Source organism: Opisthocomus hoazin, chromosome 15 (assembly GCF_030867145.1).
Source record: "Opisthocomus hoazin isolate bOpiHoa1 chromosome 15, bOpiHoa1.hap1, whole genome shotgun sequence".
Classification (NCBI taxonomy): Eukaryota; Metazoa; Chordata; class Aves; order Opisthocomiformes; family Opisthocomidae; genus Opisthocomus; species Opisthocomus hoazin.
The window spans coordinates 26,083,994-26,102,930 of NC_134428.1; the positions used below are offsets into that span (position 1 = coordinate 26,083,994).

At 66.7% G+C, this 18,937-nt stretch overlaps 2 protein-coding genes across 2 annotated transcripts in view; one reads left to right on the top strand and one right to left on the bottom strand.

The window, feature by feature from the left end:
- USP31 (ubiquitin specific peptidase 31) overlaps nucleotides 1-4,757 on the top strand; it is a 58,744-nt gene extending 53,987 nt beyond the window's left edge. Inside the window, exon 18 of the transcript XR_012765553.1 lies at nucleotides 4,300-4,757. The gene's annotated coding sequence lies outside the window, so the exon portion shown is untranslated. The remainder of the gene's footprint in view (nucleotides 1-4,299) is intronic.
- A 43-nt stretch (nucleotides 4,758-4,800) lies between these two features.
- Nucleotides 4,801-17,416, bottom strand: HS3ST2 (heparan sulfate-glucosamine 3-sulfotransferase 2). Its single transcript, XM_075435919.1, has 2 exons — nucleotides 16,935-17,416; nucleotides 4,801-5,451 (listed from the first exon to the last, which is right to left on the bottom strand). Exons 1-2 carry the CDS (start codon nucleotides 17,414-17,416, stop codon nucleotides 4,833-4,835), a joined length of 1,101 nt encoding a protein of 366 aa, XP_075292034.1. The 3' UTR covers nucleotides 4,801-4,832.
- Between the last annotated feature and the right edge of the window lie 1,521 nt (nucleotides 17,417-18,937).

The following is an 18,937-nucleotide window of genomic DNA, read 5'->3' on the forward strand; positions in this document are numbered from 1 at the left end:
CCCACCACCAGCGCTTGGCAGCAGCTTCGCGTGGCCGCTGACATCCCCGTGGGCCCTGCGAACCGCCCGCACGGCCGCTGCGTGCCGGCAAGCGCCAGCCCCCCCGCCGTGCCCTGAGCCCTGGCTGCAGAGGAGTCACCCTAATTGGGCCAGCCGGCTAATTAGCTGTCAGGTAATGAATTATGCAGTGATGCCTGGGCTTCAGTGCAGTATTGATACCATCAGCTCATCTCATTTCTACACGCTCCTGTTCGCTGGAGCGCTGAGCAGAGCTTGCAGGAGAACTTGGAAAACTTTCAAAGCAAATTAAATGTGTTAATCAGTTGTGTGCGGTGGCAAGTCACCGGGAGAGCGGGCGGGCAGGCTGGCAGCAGCCGCTCGGCCGGCAACCTCAGGGACAGACATCAGCTCCTCCTTGGCACGGGCTGTCACCCCCTCATGCGGGCAGGGGACGGCCGTGGGGACTCGGCGCCCGCGGGCAGCTGCCTGCCCGTCTCTGGGCACCCGGGGTGGGAGAGGGGGCTGGGAGGAGGGAAAGGCGATTCGGGGGTCGGAGGCTGGTGGTTCCTGGGAGCTCGGTGGAGATGCCTTTGTCGGGAGAGGCTGGAGGTTTCCCGCTGGGAAGGAGAGGACGGGCAGCGGGGTGCAGCTCCCGGAGCCTGCGCGTGGGACCCGTGCTGCGGAGGGATGCCTGCGGCCCCGGGTCGCTGCGGGCACAGGGCTGGCACCTCCGCGCTGCCCGGGCAGGCGAGTGCCGGCATTGCCGGACAGCACCGGGCTCTGCCTGTCCTGGGGGGGGTGGCAGAGCCTGGGGTCTCAGCCGACAGCACGCTTCTGTCCTTTGCTGCAGCCTGATAATAGCAGGAAACGTGACCTACTTGAATGTGTCAGCATCCCAGCTCTTCCTGCGCATTAATCGTTTCCGAGGGGTTAGAGGTGTCTGTTAATGATCGCTTTATTCGCTGCCCAGCTCCACGCGAGCGTGTTCGCGGCGTGCGTGGCTCGGCGCAGAGGCGTGGCTGTGGGGGGGAATCCCGAGGGCCAGCAGCAGCCGGGGCGGCGGGGGGGTGGCTGCCGAGCGTCGCATTGGGGGACAGGGCTGGGGCTCCCCAGGGCCTCGCTCGCATTCCCCATCCCCGCCGCCGCCAATAAACATGGAGCCAGCAGCAAACCTGGATCATATTAATTGATAAGAAGTTAATCAAATTTTCTCGGTGCTTGCAGTACTGTGATCTTACATTGGTCTGAGAGACGATGCTCCCTGTGCAACTGGAAATACGTGGGCGTAATTTAACGTCTACGTCCAGCACCACAGCTCGAGCGAGCTGGTGTGGCGCGCGCTGCCGAGCCAGCAGCTCCTGGCCGGGGCCACCAGGCACTTGGCCGCTGGTAAGGACTCTCGGCGGTGCTGCCGCGGCAGCTCAGCCTGCGGTCGGGGTCTCCTCCTCGGGGGACGGGGAAGGGAAACAGCTCACAGCGATGCTGAGTCCAGGCTGGCGTCTCTGACTGGGGGGTCCTGGGGTGGTCCCGCTGCGGGGGGCATTCAGGGCCGTTTCGGGGAGGAGAGCAGTGCTGCAGCTCCTGGGGACGTGCCGGCCGCTCTGCGCTCTGCGGGGGATGCCAGGGCGCTTGCCAGCCGTGTAAATGGGCCCTGGGAAGGTTCCCTTGACCCAGCGCATCTCGAGAGCGCTTCAGTGTGGGCAGATCAGGGACCACTTGAGTCACATTCATCATATTTAAGTATTTATGAGCTGATAAATATTGAACAGCTGCTCTCCAGGGTTCGAGCCTGAGTGAACCGATCAACGCGTGGTGCCCGCGATGGCTGCGGCCGTGCCACTGGGGCAGCCGGGGCCAGGGACCTGCTGCTCCAGTGATGGCTTCGCGTGGTCGCGGGGCTGGAGCCGCTGCTCCGGCCCCACATCCCGGGCTGGGAAGGACGCAGGCTGGCCGGGCCGGGGAAGCTCCCTCTGGCAGCCCCTCTGCTCGGCACTGTCACCAGACCAGCGCGGCTCCACGTCCTCGCCAGACCCCCCACCCCGCCTCTTCGGAATGCAGATTGTCTACTCCAAGGCTTTTTAAGCCGCGTTTTAAGAGCTCCTAATGTGATAAGCATTTTCAGCACAGCCCTTCCTGAGCCCTCATTTGCTTACCCTTTGGAAATCTAATACTTGCTTTAAGCACATTTCTGCTCCCTCCATTTGTAAGGACAAATGTAAAGTAATTGTTTGATATTGCAGCAGTTTCCTCAGGCTCCAGCTCTAATTTCCCACTAATACAGTATTGTCAGGGGGATCAATCTAACCTGGCACCTTCTGCCTCCTTGGAGTGGACTGGAAATGGCTTTTCTACTGCGAGGCTGGGATTTGTGAGTCTCACTGTGAATGTTTTTCTCCTTTAAAGGAAAAATCATACAAGAAAATATCTCATCTTCCTGTAGACGGCTGTTAATCCCCTGCTCTCCCTGCGCCTGCCCACAGCCGGCTCTGGGTGCCCTTGCTGCTGGGTCCCCCCGTGGCTCCTGTGGCTGCTGCTGGATGATGGTGGAAGAAATGCAGATATGGCTCTATTAGATGTCCATTAATTACCTCCAGTTTTTCCTATTAGAGCTCGCTGGACAGCAGTCACTTCCAGTAAGGCCCCTCGGACTGGTCCATGGTTGTGTTGCATCCCCACACAGCCGCTGTGCATCGCTCTGAGGCGTCCCCCAGACCCGTGCCAGAGGACGGAGGGTGCCTGGGGCTGCAGCTCCCGGCGGTCCCTGTGCCCTGGTCCTGCCGGCACGCGGCTCCGGACACGCCGACGGGTCGCCCAGGGTCTCCAGCCCCTCAGGGAAGTGCCCCTGTGCTGCATCTGCCTTGTGCAGCCCCAGCAGAAAGCTTCAGAGGCTTCAGAGAGAAACGTGTCTGTCAGCCTGTCCCTGTGAGACACCGGCTCCGGGGGTGCCCGAGCCCCCCGCACTGCAGGGTGCCACCGTGCCCCCCGGGGTCACAGCCAGCCCATGGTGCCCTGCCGTCGCACCACGCTGCGCTGGCGAACGCCGTGGGACCCTCCCGGCCCCTCCGGCCACTCCTCGGCTGCAAAACACCGGTTTGTGCAGGCGTGGGGAGGCTGAGGGCCCGGGCTAGTGGTAAATTGCAACCTTTGACAGAAATGCCTGAGATTTACTACGAAAATCAATAGATGATTCAAACAGTCCAGCACTCGGAAAGGCAAATAACACCCCTTCACCAGGAGCCGTTCCCGATATTCATGAACAGCGGTGCTCATCACAGGGCTGCTGACAGGCTGGGGAGAGGGACTGCTGCAGGGTGGGACGGGGCTACGCGTGCGCGTCCAGAGCGAGCGCTCCCTGTCAGGCTGGGACCCCGCGCCGCGCTCAGCCGCTCGTCCCCGTCGCCGAGCCCTGCGGGGGCTGTTTCGGCCCCCGGCTCCCCCAGTGCTCACGAGGTGCTGAGCTGGACCCGCAGCGGTGCTGAGCCGGGAGCGCAGTGGTGCCCGAGGACGCAGCCCACCAGTCTCGGCTCCAGGCAGGACTGGAGCTGGGAGAATTCTCCATCGCCGAATGGCCGGCAGCCAGTGGGCAGCTGGTCCCAGGACCGGCTCGGCTCGGTGCGGGGAGCGGTGCGGTGCTGTGGGGCTCAGCCGGCTTTGGGGACCCGCGGCTGGGCTGGTGCTGGGCGCTGGGGACCCTCCCACGGGGACCCACAGGGCTGGGGTGCGGTGGGGAGCACGAGGGGTTCTGCTCCAGCCCCGCTCGGGGAAGGGGCGGCAGCTCCCGGCTCTTGCCAGCACGGTGATGCTGCGGCTGGGCGCGATCACGTCGGCGCTGCCCAGGTCACGTCTGCATTGAGGCACGTCCCCGTGCCCGGCTGCGGGTCTGCTCCGTGCGGCGGAGGCAGGGCGGGAGCGGAGGGCATCGGCCGGGGCTGCCCGTCCCTGCCCGCGGAGCCTGCCCACGGCATCGAAGCCGTGACTAACGCAGCCGGCGGTGAGCAGAGGCCGCGGGGCCAGTGAGCAACGTGTGCAGCGCTTGACATTTCAGTGCGATTGTGGGCTCCTGTAGGACAGCCCATTGGGTTCAACCATAAATCACTGCTGCTTGCGTCAAATGCAGCGTCCGTCCTTGCACCGGGCAGGAGGCGGCATCAACCCCGGGGTCCCCCCGCACCCCCAGCGGTGCCGTCCCCCTGCGAAGGGCCGTGCCGCAGGGAAACCAGTGCCACAGCAGGATTCTGTGCTTTATTCACAGGACAAAATATCAGTACAACATTTTTCATAGACTTCTTTTTCAAGCAGATACATCTCACTTCCTCATGTTACACACTGCGCTGAAGTGACGAAAGGCGAAGCGGTGTGGCCGGAGCCGTGCCGCCCCAGCACCGTGGCGGGACGTGGCCCACGGGACAGCCCCACGGCCACAGTCGGGGGTGTCCGGGAGAGCCCGTTTGCTCTGGGACACAGCAGAGGGACATGCCTTGGAGCAGCCTGTGTGCAGGCTGCGGGACGGGGCCATCACCGTGGTCCAGGGACCACAGGGCAGTAAAAGCAAATGGGACCCCACAGAAAAAGCCACGGCACCGCTGGCCTGGCGGGACACTGTGCCTGCTGGGCACCACTCCCTCAGCACCTGCAGCAGGACTCTGCGTCTTCCCCCGTCTCGGCTCGCCCTGGAGCATCCCAGCTCCCAAGGGCTGGGGAAGCCCCTCGCCTGCCTCTGCTCACGGACTGTGGGCAGGACGGGCTGGCCGGGGGGTCCTGGCTCCAGCTCCTCTGGGCCCCCCTCATGGAAGACTGCAGCCTCACGTCACCGCAGCTCGGCTCCCAGACGCTTATTCCCACCTGAAGTCCTGCCCGACAGTTTCATAGAATTTGATATTATAAGGTCTATAAAAGTCCCGAAGCTGCTCGATCACCTCGGGGTCTATCTGCACGTGAGTCCTGCCTTTGGACTTGCCCAGGCAGCGAGGCAAGCCACTGCTCTCCGACTTTTTCAGGCAAGGAAAACCTTTCGTCTTGTTGAAGTAGAAGTGCTTGTCCGTGATAACCCGTTTGATGCCCAGGAAGTCCTGGACTTTGCCCATCTCCCCGGCTGGGTCCGTGATCAGCTTCTCCCCACTGACAAAGTGGATCTGGGAGAGGGGGAAGTACTGGAGCCAGCTCTCCAGGTGCACGGCATACATCCCGATGCGGATGGCGTTCCAGGAGGTGTCCACCAGCCCCAGGCTGCGGTTGCGGAAGGACAGCCCCTCGAAGGTGGGGATGTCCGGCTTCTTGGAGAGCGTTTGCGTGTAGTCCGAGATGGCCCGGGTGACTGGGTTCCTCACCACCACGATCAGCTTCGTGTCCCGAGACATGTTGAAGATCCGTCGCGGTGCCTCCTTGGTGACGAAGTAGCTGGGGGTCTTCTCCACAGTGATCTGGCTGTCGAGCGTCCGCGGCATCAGGCTCCTGCAAGTGAAGCAGAAGACGATGGTGAGGAAGGAGCTGGGCCAGGCACCAGGAGATGTTGTCTGCAGCGTGGAGCTGGTGGGGTGTCCCCTCCCGGGAGGACAGGGCAGGCACAGCTCCCTCCTGCAGTGCTGCAGAGCCCCCGGCCATGGCTGCGTGCCGGGTCCATCCCTGCCCTGGGGACCCCCGCGCAGAGGAGGGGGCACCGGCAGCCCCGCACGCACAGCAGCAAACGGAGCCGCTCGGCTCCCGGGGGGCCAGAGCCAGCCAGGACGGAGGGCACGGGCACGGCCAGGCTGCCGGGGACCCCGTGCAGCAGCCGGGGCTGCTCTGGCCCCTGGGCGGTGAAGTTTTTAGCAATGTAAGGAAGGTGCCGGAGCTCAGCCTGCAGCTGGGAAGGGGAGGGGGTCCTGCCACCCCCCCCGGTCGCTGGCACGGCCGCCTGACCCCGCAGAGGGCCCCTGCTGCAGCCCGTGCTCAGCCTTTCAGCCCCCGTTCCTACACCAGCTGCCACCTGCAAAAGAAATTACAGCGGCTCCTTCCGGAATTACTGCAATTACGCGGCGTGACTGCCCCTCGACTGCATGACGGACGGCACAACCCAGCTCCCACGCGCCCCGCGGCGAGCGCCGTGCCCGGGCCAGGGGAGACGCCAGCCCAGGAGCCTGCCAGCCCTCGGCGCCCGGCGGGAGGGCAGCCCCTCGTCCTTCTGCCGGCAGCCCGGAGGCGGGCGCGGGATCGGCGCTGCCTGCACCCACCCTTGTGCCCAGCGGTGGCAAAGGCTGCCGGGGCCGGGATGCGGAGCGTGGTGGCTGCGGGATGCCACCGCCGCGGGAAGCCGTGGGGCGCGACGGCTGCATCCCCGCTGCTGTGCTGCTCCTCGGCGCGAGCCGGCAGCGAGGGGCTGCCCGGGGACGTGGGGCTTGTGCCCACGAGGGTATCGGCCACTCTGCCAGGGCTCGATCAGGTGCGAGTGCTCCGAGACGGGGTCCTGGGAGCTGGGCTGCAAGGCCAGGGAGGGAGCACCAGACCAGGGGAAAACGCAGCATCCCTGCAGCCCAGCTTAGCGCTAATTAAATCATTGGCTTTGACATGAGAACATCCAAATCAAATAAAAACTAATGGGATGGAAAGATTTATAAATTGGTCCTGCGTTACTGGAGTAAACTATCAAATCCATTGCAGCCAGATTCACGGCGCCACAGGGCCCCTGGCTGGAATGGGCAGGGAGCAGGCAGGAGTGGGCAGGAATGGGCAGGAGCGGGCAGGAGCAGGCAAGAGTGGGCAGGAGTAGGCAGGGAGCAGGCAGGAGCGGGCAGGGAGCAGGCAGGAGTAGGCAGGGAGCGGGCAGGAGCAGGCGGGAGCAGGCAGGGAGCAGGCAGGGAGCAGGCAGGAGCAGGCAAGAGTGGGCAGGAGCGGGCAGGAGCGGGCAGGAGCAGGCAGGGAGCAGGCAGGGAGTGGGCAGGGAGCGGGCAGGGACAGGCAGGAGTGGGCGGGAGCAGGCAGGAGCGGGCAGGGAGCGCCTGGGCAGGGAGTGCCAGAAGCCGGGACGAGGCCAGCACCCGGTGGGGTTTAGGGGCTGGCACCAGCACCCACTCCGGGCAGCCGCTGCCGCCACGACAGCGCTGGGCACGCAGGAGCCGTCCGGGCAACCCAGCGAGGCCTCGGGACAGGAGCAGGCAGGGAAAGCAAACATCAGCAACCGCGTCTGCAGCAGCTCGGCTGGAGAGAGCGAGGCACTGATGTATTCCTGGGATAAACCCCGCAGAACGGCCACGGCCACGGCCACGCTGCCTCGCTGCCACGCCGGTGCTCCCGAGCGCTGCGTCAGCCCGGGGATGCACACCAGACCCCTCCAGGGAGACCAGCAGCCGCGGCAGGGTCCCTAAGCGGGGTCCACAGACACCAGCTCCGGGGCTTGCTCTGTAGAGAGAAACCCGATGGAAGACCTAACGGGGAGGAGATCCAACAGCAGCCCACAGCACCCTGCGTGCCACAGGGACCGCGACGGAAGACCTGGGGCATCGCGGCGGGCAGCAGCGTGTGCCAAGGGTGGTAGGGCCCCGGTGGACCCAGGACCAGGGGACATGGGGCCAAGAAGAGCCCATGGTCCTGGGGGAGCGGCTGCGCAGCTGGATGAGACCGTGGAGAGAGCCTGACGAGCCGTGCCCAGAGGTCTGTGCCCGGGGAGGTGCAGGGGACGCCGGCCGAGGCCGGCCTCGCTCCCCGGTGCTGGCACGGGGCCGCAGCCCCCTGCCCCGCGTGGCCCCAGAGCTGCCGGACCACTGCCCATCGGCGAGGGGACGGGGCTGCCCATCCCGGGGCAGCAGGGCAGCCAGCCCGCGCTCCCCCACGCGCTCTTGACCGGTTCCCTCATTTGAAAGAGAACAAACTAATTAGCTAGCATAAATTAACCAGGCTGTTTTACAGAGGTACCTGAGCATGGACGTGGCTTAATTGGCCTTTCCCACCGCTCTGCTGCAAACCCTGTAAATCCAGATTACGATTCCCATTGTTTAATGACTGTCAGGAAATGCTAATTTAGCGGCAGACGCCACGGCTGTGCCGCCACATCACAAACAAGTTTCACCATAAATCAGCGCGGGACAGCTTTCCAAGTGAGTCACTATTACAATATATTGGTGGAGAATCATAAAACTGCTGTTTCATTAATGGCTCATCTTCAGGCTTGTTAGACTTTCATTACGTGAGCTATTAGGTCCATGTATTCAAAAAATGGAATTACAGGTTCTAATCCATTATGAAAAACACAAAATCTCTGCATAGTAAATTACTGAAATGAGACAAGAGTTGTTGTTTTTTAAATGGACTCCCAGTGTTTGGTGCTCCTGAACAACAGAGACTGCTGAGACAACAAAACACAACCCGAGCAGATAAATAAATCACCAGTGAAACCATCCAAGGGGGAGAAATGTCATCCAGGCATTCATCTTTACATTAACAGCGGGATCCCCAGAGCTGCAAAAGCCGGGAAATGCATTGCAAACTTAATTACAGTTGACTTTAAAATGGTATTTTTTGGACTTCTGCATCCACCGAGTATTTGCATACAAATAGCATGTCACATAGTTTTAAGCCCCAGACTGGCGTGTTCGGGTGTGAAGGCTCTCGGTGGCCGGCGTGCGGTGCCGCTCGGCCGGGGCTCGGCCAGGAGCCGCTCCTGGGACCTGACTCTGCCAAAGATCCCCAGGCGGCCTCGGGACCGGCTCCCGGCGCGGGCTGAGCGAGCCGCTGCCAGGCGGTGCCAGGGCTGACGCCAGCACGGCCACGGCGCCATACGGCAACGCCGGCCGGGTCGGCTGGAGCACGCACCGAGGGCAGAGCCACCAGCGCACCGCTGCCGGGAGAGCTGCCGGGTGCGAGGGACGGGCAGGGCACCAGGAGGGTGCTGCTGGGAGGGGATGGCGTGGCTGCCCTCACGACCCCGCTAGGTAACGGTGCTGGGGGGAGCTGGGGGGCTGCCTCTGCTGCGGGAGGGGGTGGGGGCCTCGGTGGTCCGGGAGGGCAGCGCGAGGCTGCTCCTCTCGGCCCCAGCTCTCGCAGGTCCCTCGCAGCGCGACAGTGCTGCCAACACCAGTGCCACAGCAGCCGCTGCCCGCGCTCTCCCCAGCAGCACGGCCGGGCTGGAGAAAACACGCCGGGGCTTTCCCCCCCCCAGGACGCGCGGGACGGGGCCCTTCCCAGGAGGGACCAGCCTCGGCCGGAGGCGTCGGGCGCTCGTCCCAGCAGTAACGGCGGGACGCAGCTCACCCCTCAATCCCCGCGGACGCCGTTCAGCAGCCACAGGCTTTGCACCTCATTTGCTTTTCACTGCTCTCACCAAGAAGGACGACGCTCTGACCAGCGGAGGCATTTAATTATTGGGGGGCATCACAGCTCCCCCCAGGACAGCCCACTGGGCGCACAGGCACATGCCCTGCTAACTGTCCCCGGGGCCGGGGGCTCCACGCAGCAGGACCTGCCGGGTGTACTGGGGCTCCACGCAGCAGGACCTGCCGGGTGTACTGGGGCTCCACACAGCAGGACATGCCGGGTGTACTGGGGCTCCACGCAGCAGGACCTGCCGGGTGTACTGGGGCTCCACACAGCAGGACATGCCGGGTGTACTGGGGCTCCACGCAGCAGGACCTGCTGGGTGTACTGGGGCGAGCATGGAGCAGCCCCCGCACCAGCCAAATCCCCTGCTCAACGCATTACTCTGGCTAGAGAGACAGCATTAATTCCTCCTGAATTAGAGATTATTTTCATTATAGTTACTCAATTCTTAAAGCCCTCTAATGCCATTTGATATGGGCATTACCGCTCCCCTCCAACCTGCAGATGCAGAGGTTTGCCCATGTTACTGGGGCGGGGACAGGCGTGGGGCACCTCCAGTCACTGGCACGGCCCCAGGAGAGCTGCTGTCCCCTGACGTCGCCTCGCCGTGCCCCACGGTGCCGTCGCCTCGCCGTGCCCCACGGTGCCGGGAGCTGTGGGGCAGCAGCAGTGGAGAGCCCGGCCCCGGCCGTGCCGCTGCGCAGGCAGCGTCTCACCCTGAAGGAGTTAACTTTTCACCAGCACCTTTCCTGAATTATTAATTTTCTTATAATCTGCCTTTGGGCACCCCGCAGCCCCTACAACACTCCCGCGCTAGAGAAGCAAGTGCTCCCTTGCTGGCTGCGCGGCTTTGATGTTGAACATGCGAGAAACACTCTCCCAGGGAGGAATTTGTACAGGAATTCATCAGACGATGGAGACACCGCAGATGAGCGTGCGCGGGGACTGCGCCCATCCCATCGCCCCGCGACAGCACCGGCCGCTCCGTCCTGCGAGCGCCGAGCAGGGCAGCGCCCAGGGAAACGCGTCCCTGCCGCAGGTCACCATCTGCGAGGACGTGGCAGGTGCATCGCGGGCTCTGCTCAGAGCCTGCGCAGTCCTGGACTCCGTCCACTCATCGGCACGAAACCAAACTGTTTAATTTGGCAAAAAATCCCACGTGCTGGCTCCCGTGACGAGGGCTGTGCGCTCTCCCTCTCCCTCTCCCAGCTGACGTCGCAGGCTCAGCGGCCGCATCCGGGGATGCTGCCCGTGAGCAGCCCGGGAGAGGGGAGCCCACCGGGCCGGGAGCCAACACCCCCCGCACAGCGAGCACCCCCTCGCCGCCCTCCCGGCGGGGCCAGACCCGCGGGGGCTCACAGGGTGGTCGGCAGCGGCAAGGGTCGCTGCCCCGCGCGGCCCTGGGGGGCTGGGAGCAGGGTGGGCTGCGAGCGCGTCTCCAGCTGCAGCTCGACGCGCTGGAGACGAGCACGGAAACTTCCAAGAGGGCAAACCGGCATCGAGCCGGCCCGATCCCCACGCCGCAGCCTGCCCGGCGCTGTGCCCGAGGGCTGCCCACCGCGCTGCCCCGCACCAGGCACGGGCAGAATCCCACCGCAACGGCAGCGGAGGCGGCTGCTGCGCAGGAGTCGGCACCGCAGCGGGAGCCCGGCCCAAGCTCCCTGCCTGCTGCCGAGGGGGCTGTGCCACGCTGTGCCGTGCCATGCCGTGCCACGCCGTGCCATGGGTGCACGCAGCTGACAGCCACTGCCAGCTCCTCCCTGGCAGCCCAGCGCTGCCGGGCGTAGCAGGACTTGCGGACGGCGCCAGCAGACGAACATGGGGACATGGACATGGGGACGCCGCGGCCCGGAGCCGCACGGCTGGTGCTTCGCCGCGCAGACCCCGCTGTGGCGTGCGCGGGGTGAAGAGGAACCCCCTGGCCTGGGACCCCAGCGCCGCTGCCGCGTCCCCTCCCTGCGGCCGCGGTGCCGGGAGCGGGCTGGCCCCGGGAGCAGGGCTCCGCGGTGCCGAGCGGGACGGCCTCGCCACAGCCCCCCAGCCCGCAGCGTCCGACCGCTGCGCCGGGGAAATGCCACCCTGAGGGAGCGCGGCGTCCCCGCTGCCACCGCCCCGCGCCAAGGCAGCCCCGGAGTTAATGATGGATCGGCTGCCTTTAACAAATGTTTAGGTTCAAAGAATTTACACCAGCGCTCACAGACAGCTAATGAGGGACATTTCGATGCATAAAAGCAGCGTGAACACAGTAATTAACTTTGTTGCTGATTCATTTTTAATCATTTGAATGCTCCAGAGATTTGCGGTGCCCTTTCAGTCAACAAAACCTTTTCCAAAGGGCACGCTGCCGATGCCCTTCACGCACGCGAGCCGACGTGTAGCTCCCACCTTCCCAAATCACCGCCCAGCACGACCGAGGGTCCGACAAGGCCAAGGCCAGCGCCGAGCAGAGCGTGGCCAGGCAGCAGCGGGAGGCGAGGGCTTCCCGGCGCGGTGCTGGCGGAGCCCAGCTCACCGGCGCTGCCGCTCCCGCGGGTCGGGGCAGACAGCCCAGCGAGCGCTCGCACCCCAGCCCGCCCTGAGCCCCCCGGGTGAGGCCCCGCGGCTCAAGGAGGAAGGCTGGGGTCTCCCCATCTCCCATTTCCAAGGCAACTCCTTCCACAGGTGAAACTTTAAAAATTAATATTAATTTTTAAAAAAAAACACCTAATGTGCCCCAGCTGCTGCAGCGATGCCCCAGTTAAAAGCCGGTGTCAGAGACACGCTGCTCACTTGGTGATCGTTTCGTGCTCAGGAGCGTGCAAGGGGATGGGACAACGCACTGGCACCAAGACCACACCACGCCGACCCCGCGGCGGGTCCCGTGGACCCCCACATCGCGCCAGCGCTGAGAAATAACAACTCGGCCACGTCTGACGCGCCTGCTGCCGGGGAAGCGCCCGGGACACGGCCATCGCACGGAGCCTGCAGGGCTGCCGACACCCAGGAGGGCCGGGGTCGATGCTGCGCTGCCGGGGGTCTCGGGCACCGCCGGCCCCGGGCCCCCACCCCAGCACCCAGCCGGGCGGCAGAGGCAGCACGCACGGCCCAGCCGCCCGCGCCCGCAGCGCCTGGCAGACGCTGCAGACAGAACCTCAGTGGAGGTCACCGGGGACCGGTGCCCTTTGCCTGCAGCCGCACGAAGCGTCCATGCCCACGGCCAGGCTACGAGCTGGACTTGGCGCCGCGGCAGTGAAGGTTACAACAAACGGCAGCGTTCACAAACCAGGGCACAGAAGACAGAGCAAGAACACGCAGCATGAATACTGCGGGCTGGCACCCTGCGTGGATGCACCTCCCTGGTTTCTCCCAGCACCTTGGCAGGGGAAGCCCTCGCGGGGTCTGGGCGAGGGTCTCTGCGCGCCCAGGCCCACCCAGAGGAGGGGAGGGCAGGGCAGGACCGCTGCCCACTGGCAGACGTAGGCACGCCGGGACCAGGGAACTGCAGGGCAGCTCCTCACACCAAAGCCTCTGCCGGAGGTTTCACACCCACTCCTCAGAGCCAGGGCACTCTCTGAAGCCAAGGAAATTTCAAAGCATCCTTGAAGATGCCTTGCTGCCTTCCTCTCTTCCTACTAATTAACTTTAGCAAAATGCACTGTCAGTCAAGCCCACAAAACAGTCCGCGTCGCTGGGCAGAGCCTAATGGGCTCCCATTTGTGCGTGAGCCAACCTGGCCATTAGCAGAGAGCAATTAGCGAGGCGGGGTGCGGGACCCGGTGCGCCCGCTCCCGCTCCCTCCGCGGGCGCAGGGACACGGGGACGGCGCAGCGATGCTCGCCGGCTGGCGGGGTCTGCTCCCCCCGGACAGCCGCAGCCCCAGAGCACCCCGAAACCAAGGGTGAGGGGGGCAGAGCCCCGGCAGCGCGGGTGCCTGCGGGGACCTGCTGCACCCGCACGCGGGGAAGCCCGGGCTTGGGCCAAGCGCCGCGCCTGGGATGGGGTTCAGGCAGACGGATCCGCGCCGGAGCCGGACACGGCTCTGCCCTGTGCCAGCGCCTGCCTCCTGGCGCGGCTCCTGCTAGGAAACCCCTGGCTGTGAGGATAACACTGGAGCATCCGACAGGCAGGGAGGAAACTGCACCCTGAGACGCTGTGATCGGAGTCACTGCTCAAAGTTAACAGCAATTAAACAACACTGTCTTCCCTGTGCTCTGGCAAATATTGAAGGTTATTGGCACACGCTACCTGCAGCAGGAAAAAAGCTCTATATTGAACATTTAGTCCAGGACTGGTAATGAATCGATATTCCCCAGTAGCTGGCTGTTTGGTTTCAGTTGTCTTAAAACAGATCTTGCTAAAAATACCTTTCCTGTAGTGTATCTGTAGCTAATGAGGCGGATTAGAGAGGCTGATGGGAACTGGAAACGGCACGGGTGGCTTGGGCCCGGAGTCGGCGAGCAGGCAGCCCCCGGGCGGTGGTCCAGGGCGGGGGAAGCAGAGGGGTCTGGCTCTGCCCAGGGCAGCGGGAGCCAAGGCTGCCCGGGGCGGTGGCAGGAGCCGGGACCACAGGCACCGTGAAAGCATGACATCTGGAGCCGGCAGGGACAGGCGGATCAGGAGATGTCCCTTCCTGCTGGCTCTGCCACCTCCGCGTCACACCAGCTCCAGGGCAGGGGAAAATGTGGAAAGACAGGAACCGATGTTTTCAGAGCTTCAGAGGGGCTCGGCTCTCAGCTGCGTCGAGGATGTACCTGGTCCCCCCGCTCGGCTCCGCACCGGGGCATGAAATGGGAAGGACGGAGCCAGACTGGGCGCTCGGCTGTCGCAGCAGCCAGGGGCTCTGGCAGGCGAAGTCTCTGCTCGCGACGGGGAAAGCCTTCGCCCCTCCGAGGGGTCTGCGCTCCAGGCGGCCCGCAGAGACCCCCGCACACCGCAGTGCCCTCCAAGCACGGGAGCACCACCGCTCCCGGCTGGCAGCTGGGACGGCCTCTCGCTCCGGGCAGGAGCAGCCTCCCCGCCGCGGGGTCCCGGCTGGGCAGCCCGTCACAGCTCACGGCGTCACCGCTGCCCTTCCCGGCACGCGGCCGTCGGCAGGACCCTGCTCCCGGCTTCCTGGCAGAGCGACAGGAGAGCATCACGCTGCGGGTTAGACCTGCTCCGCATTTAATTGCTCCACTTGCAAGGAGGAAAATCAATTCCACGTTTTATACATTAGCAGCCTCTGTGCTTAAGTTTTGGCACATTTGTGAGGTTAAAAAAATAAAAGTAATAAAACCAGGGAAGTGTCATTTAATTGTTTCAGCTGAAGCAATCTGGAGGCTCCGCTGCTCCGGCGTGCTCTCTCCATCGATCCCGACGCAGAGCCAGGCCCCAGGCAGCACGCTGCTCCCCCGGCCACGCTCCCACCGCCGCTCCTGCCTCGCTCCGCAGCCGCCTATCGCCACGGCCGCTCACCGTCACCGGCCGCGTCCCTCCCGGTCACAGACGAGTCCCTTCGCGTGGAGGATCCCAGGCTGAGCCATGGCGCGGGGCAGGAGCTCGGCTGCTCCGTCCTCGCCGCCGCAGCCCCTCGGTGCCGGAGTGCGTGCGAGGGGGCAGGGGACCAGCACCGCGCTGGGTGCCCACAGGTGCCCCAGGCAGTGTCTGTGCGGCCCCCGGCCCCCTCCCCTCGTTCAGACGGGCGCTGGCCGGCGCTGCCCTGGCCGGGCTCTGCAGCCCGGGGCCTGCTGCGAGGAGCCACGGGCATTTCTGCAGGAGCAGCACCTTGCGGTCCCTGCCAGGCTCCCAGCCCCGGGCGAAGCACAGGAGCCCGGGGAGCTCGCAGGGCCAGGGACCACATGGGGGGACCCCAGCTCGGGACTGGGGGGCTGCTTCCCAGCCAGGCCCTGAGCACCACAGCTCCTCCCTGAGCCAGGGGCTCAGCCAGGAGCCGTGTCCTGCTCCATCGCCCATCCCGCTGCCCCGAACGCCCCGTAGACCACCCGCTGCTGCTCCTGTCCTTACACACCTGTATTGTGGGGCTGCGCCCAGCTCACTTGCTTTTAGGGGATGCAGGATGGGTGACAGTGCCCGATGTCACGGGTGGGACACACACAGACCTGCTGAGGGCCGAGAGCAGGCAAAGGACACGGCTGCATCCGCTCTCCAGAGGCGGGAGAGCTGGGCATGCTGCAGGACGGCCTCAGGAGAGGGAAACGGCTTCAGCCAGCTCCACCCGTGCCTGTCCCGGCTCTCCCATCACCTGCCACCAGTACCGCTGCCAACGGAGCTCGGCATTCCGGGCTGCAGGGCCTGCGGCGACGCGAGCGCAACGCACCAGCATCCGCCGACAGCCCTCGTCGAGCTGCCTGCCCAGGCACAGACCCCAGCCGCGACAGCCATGGTGCCCAGCAGGCAGGGGCTGCTCAGAGCATCCCTCACCCACCCGCGCTCAGCCACCGGCACCCTCACGCCACAGGCACGGCTCCTGTCTGCCCTGCGAGGAGACGGCGCAGGACCCCGCGGAGCCGGGAGCCAGCACCACGCCATGATGCCTCCCGGCCTGCTCGGCAGCCGACGAGCGCTGCCCTGCTCTGGAAGAGGGGACGTCTCCACCGGGAAACCGCTGCTGAGATGCGGGGCCAAGCAAGCTCGGCGCGTGGCCCGCGGGCTGCCTCCCCCCACCCGCCACAACGCCCCGACACTGCCACTGCGCCCGGCGTCCATCGCTCCGTCGCGGGCTCGCAGGGACCCGGGGCTGGACCGAGCCCTCCTCGGCCTCCCGAGGCTGCTGCCCGGAGCTCCTGCCGCGCTCCACGATGGCACGGCCACTGACCATGGGCACACGGGGCCGGACAGGATGGGGAGTGGGGGAGCATCGCCCGCAGCTCCGAGCGCGGGGCCACGGGCCGGCCATGCACCCGCTGCCACCCGCTCACCCGCAGCACTCGCTGCCTCCCGCCAGCACCCCGAGCGCCTCACGCGAGGCTGTCCTGAAATCCAAACCCCACCACCTCCCGCCGGACACGCGCTCGCTGCTCCCTGCGGACTACGAGAGGTCCCTGACGGACACACACTTGTCCCAGCGTGGAGGGGCGAGATGGCGGGGGGCAGGGGCTGCCCCTCTCGCCGAGCCAAAGCCTGACGGCAGCGGGGTGCTGGGGCACGCGAGCGGGGCTGTGGGGAGGGCGGCCACGCCGTGGGCTCAGCACCCACTCGTGCTCTGGAGGTGCCTTCACCAGGCGGGTGCTCACTCAGACAGGGTGGGAAACGCGCTACGGCCCCGGCTCCGAGCCCGCTCCCGCACGGCTGGGGCTGCGGCAGCCGTGTCCCGCGCCGGGGGGGAACGGGGGCCCGATCCCGGCCCCGCTCAGCACGGCGGGACGAGGAGGAGGAGGAGGAGGAAGGGGGAAACCCCCCCGAACGCGGCCGGGAGACGGACTGCCCCGGCAGCACCCGGCGGCCCGCACCCCGCTCCCGCCCCGAGCCCGCCACCGACGGGGGGGTGCGGGGGGGCGCATAGCGGCCGGGGATGCGGGGGCGCGGGGCTGCGGGGGGGAGGTGGCGGTGCCCGGCCGGGGGTGCGGGGGCGCGGGGGGGTGGCGGTGCCCGGCCGGGGGTGCGGGGGCGCGGGGGGGGTGGCGGTGCCCGGCCGGGGGTGCGGGGCGGTCCCGCGGCGCTGCCCTCACCTGTACCACTCCAGCCCGCGGTCGTAGTTGCGGTCGAAGAAGTGGGGCTCGGTGCCGAGCGCGCGCACGTCGGGGTGCACGCGGATGAACTCCAGCACGGCGCGGGTCCCGCCCTTCTTGACGCCCACCACGATGGCCTGCGGCAGGCGCTTGGCCCCCGGGCGGGCCGGCCCCGGCGGGGCGGGGGGCTGCGGCGGGCGGCGGGCGGGCGCGGCGCTGCCGGGGGGCTCGGCAGGGGGGGGTGCGGGGGGCCGCCCGCACGGCCGCGACTTCTGCAGAAGTTTCTTGGCGGCGGCGGCGGCGCGGGCGGGCGCGCAGCGGGCGCGGGGCGCGGCGGGGCCGCCGCAGCAGCAGAGGAGGCTGTAGCAGAGGTAGGAGCAGGACAGCGACAGCGTGAAGAGCACGAGCACCCTCCGCGCCAGCCGCCGGGACGGCGCCGGAGCCGCGGCCGGGGCCCGCCCGCTCGGCGCCCTACGCGCCATGGCTCCATGGGGCCGCGCCGCCGGGCATGGCCCGGCCCGGCCCGCCGCGCCGCCGCCCCCGGGGCCCCGCCGCGCCCCGCTCCCGCATGGCCCGCGGCTACGCGGCGGCTCGGCCGGGCCGCCCCGGGGGGCCCCGCCCGCCGCCCCGGCCCCTGCGCGCCCGCGGCCCCGCCGCCGCGGCTCCCATCGCCGGCGGGCGCGGCTCGGCTCGGCTCCGGCGCTCGGACAGCGGCTCCGGGGCTCGGACGGCGGCTCCGGGGCTCGGCTCGGCTCCGGCGCTCGGACGGCGGCTCCGGGGCTCGGACGGCGGCTCCGGGGCTCGGCTCGGCTCCGGCGCTCGGCTCCGCGGGCAGTGCCGGGGCAGGGGCGGCTGCGCTGCTATTTAAGGGGCCGCCTGACGTCAGCTCCTCCCGGAGCCCCCGCGATCGCTCGGCGGCCGCAGCCTCCCCCGGGCCGGGCCCCGCCGTGCCGGGAGGGCACAGACGGAGCCTCCAGCTGTCCCGCCCGGCCCCGCACGCAGCCCTGAGCCCGCGGCGGGGCCGGGGGTACCGGCGTCTGTCCCCGCAGCCCGAGCCGGGAACGGAGCCTCCCGCAGCCCCCGGGCCGGGAACGCGCGGCGGGGCGGGGGCGCGCAGCCGCCGGTTCGGGCTCCGGGCTGCGCGGGGGCCCGGAGGGCAGCGCGGCCGTCCCGGCCCCGGGGCTGCCCCTCGCCCCGCAGCCGGCCCCCCCGGGCGAGGGACGGCCCCTCGGCACGGGCAGGAGGAGCAGCGCCGGTAACTGCGAGGGAAGGGCTTGGAGAAGACGCAGAAATCGGATTCCTCTGCCGGGCTGGGGATGCTCGGCCCCGCCCGCGGGGTTTGCGACGCCCCGCAAGCGCTGACCCCGGGAAACCCCCGACTGTTGCGGGGTCTGGGCGCGTGGCGTTGCTCCGTCCCCACCGCTCCGGCTCCCTGCGCTTGGCTCGGCTGCCTGCCCGCTCGCAGCCCGGCGGGCTCATGCTTGGCTGCTCCTGCTGAAGCCGGGAGGCTGCGTGCAGCGCAGCTCAGACATTGACAGTCCGCGTCCCTGCCTTCTCGGCACAGAAAGCTTGTTCAGCTGCAGAAAACTACTTGTCTTGTTACTTGGGAAGAAGGATGGTAATAGAGGGAGACAGGCAAAAAGTGCCAGCCCAACACAAACGAGGATGCTGCAGGCTCCCTGGCAGCCAGTCCAGGGAGGGGATGAGGCTTCCTCTGCTGCGACACCCCGGGACCCGGCGCAGATGTAAGGAAAGATGGAAAAGACATCTGGAAAGCAGTGCTCTGCAGCCTCCTCCACCTGCGCTGGTGTGGGAGCAGTGGGGCTGGACCTCCCTGGGAGCTTAAAAATAGTTCCTTAAGGAAGAAAGAGTGCTGGCTCAGGAGGAACTGGAGGACAGGGGCTGAGTCCTTGTGGGGCCAAAATCATCATCCTGGTGAGCCGACGTGACCCACGGGGGTTTGCATTTGGGACATCTGGTACCTCGTGTGCTGCTCCGTGCGA

Bases quoted from the DNA above. Each gene is read 5' to 3' on its own strand.
- HS3ST2 (XM_075435919.1), bottom strand. From the start codon at position 17,416: ATGGCGCGTAGGGCGCCGAGCGGGCGGGCCCCGGCCGCGGCTCCGGCG. The intron at 5,452-16,934 runs GTGAGGGCAGCG...CTTCACTTGCAG, and splicing joins CGCGGGCTGGAGTGGTACAG to GAGCCTGATGCCGCGGACGC.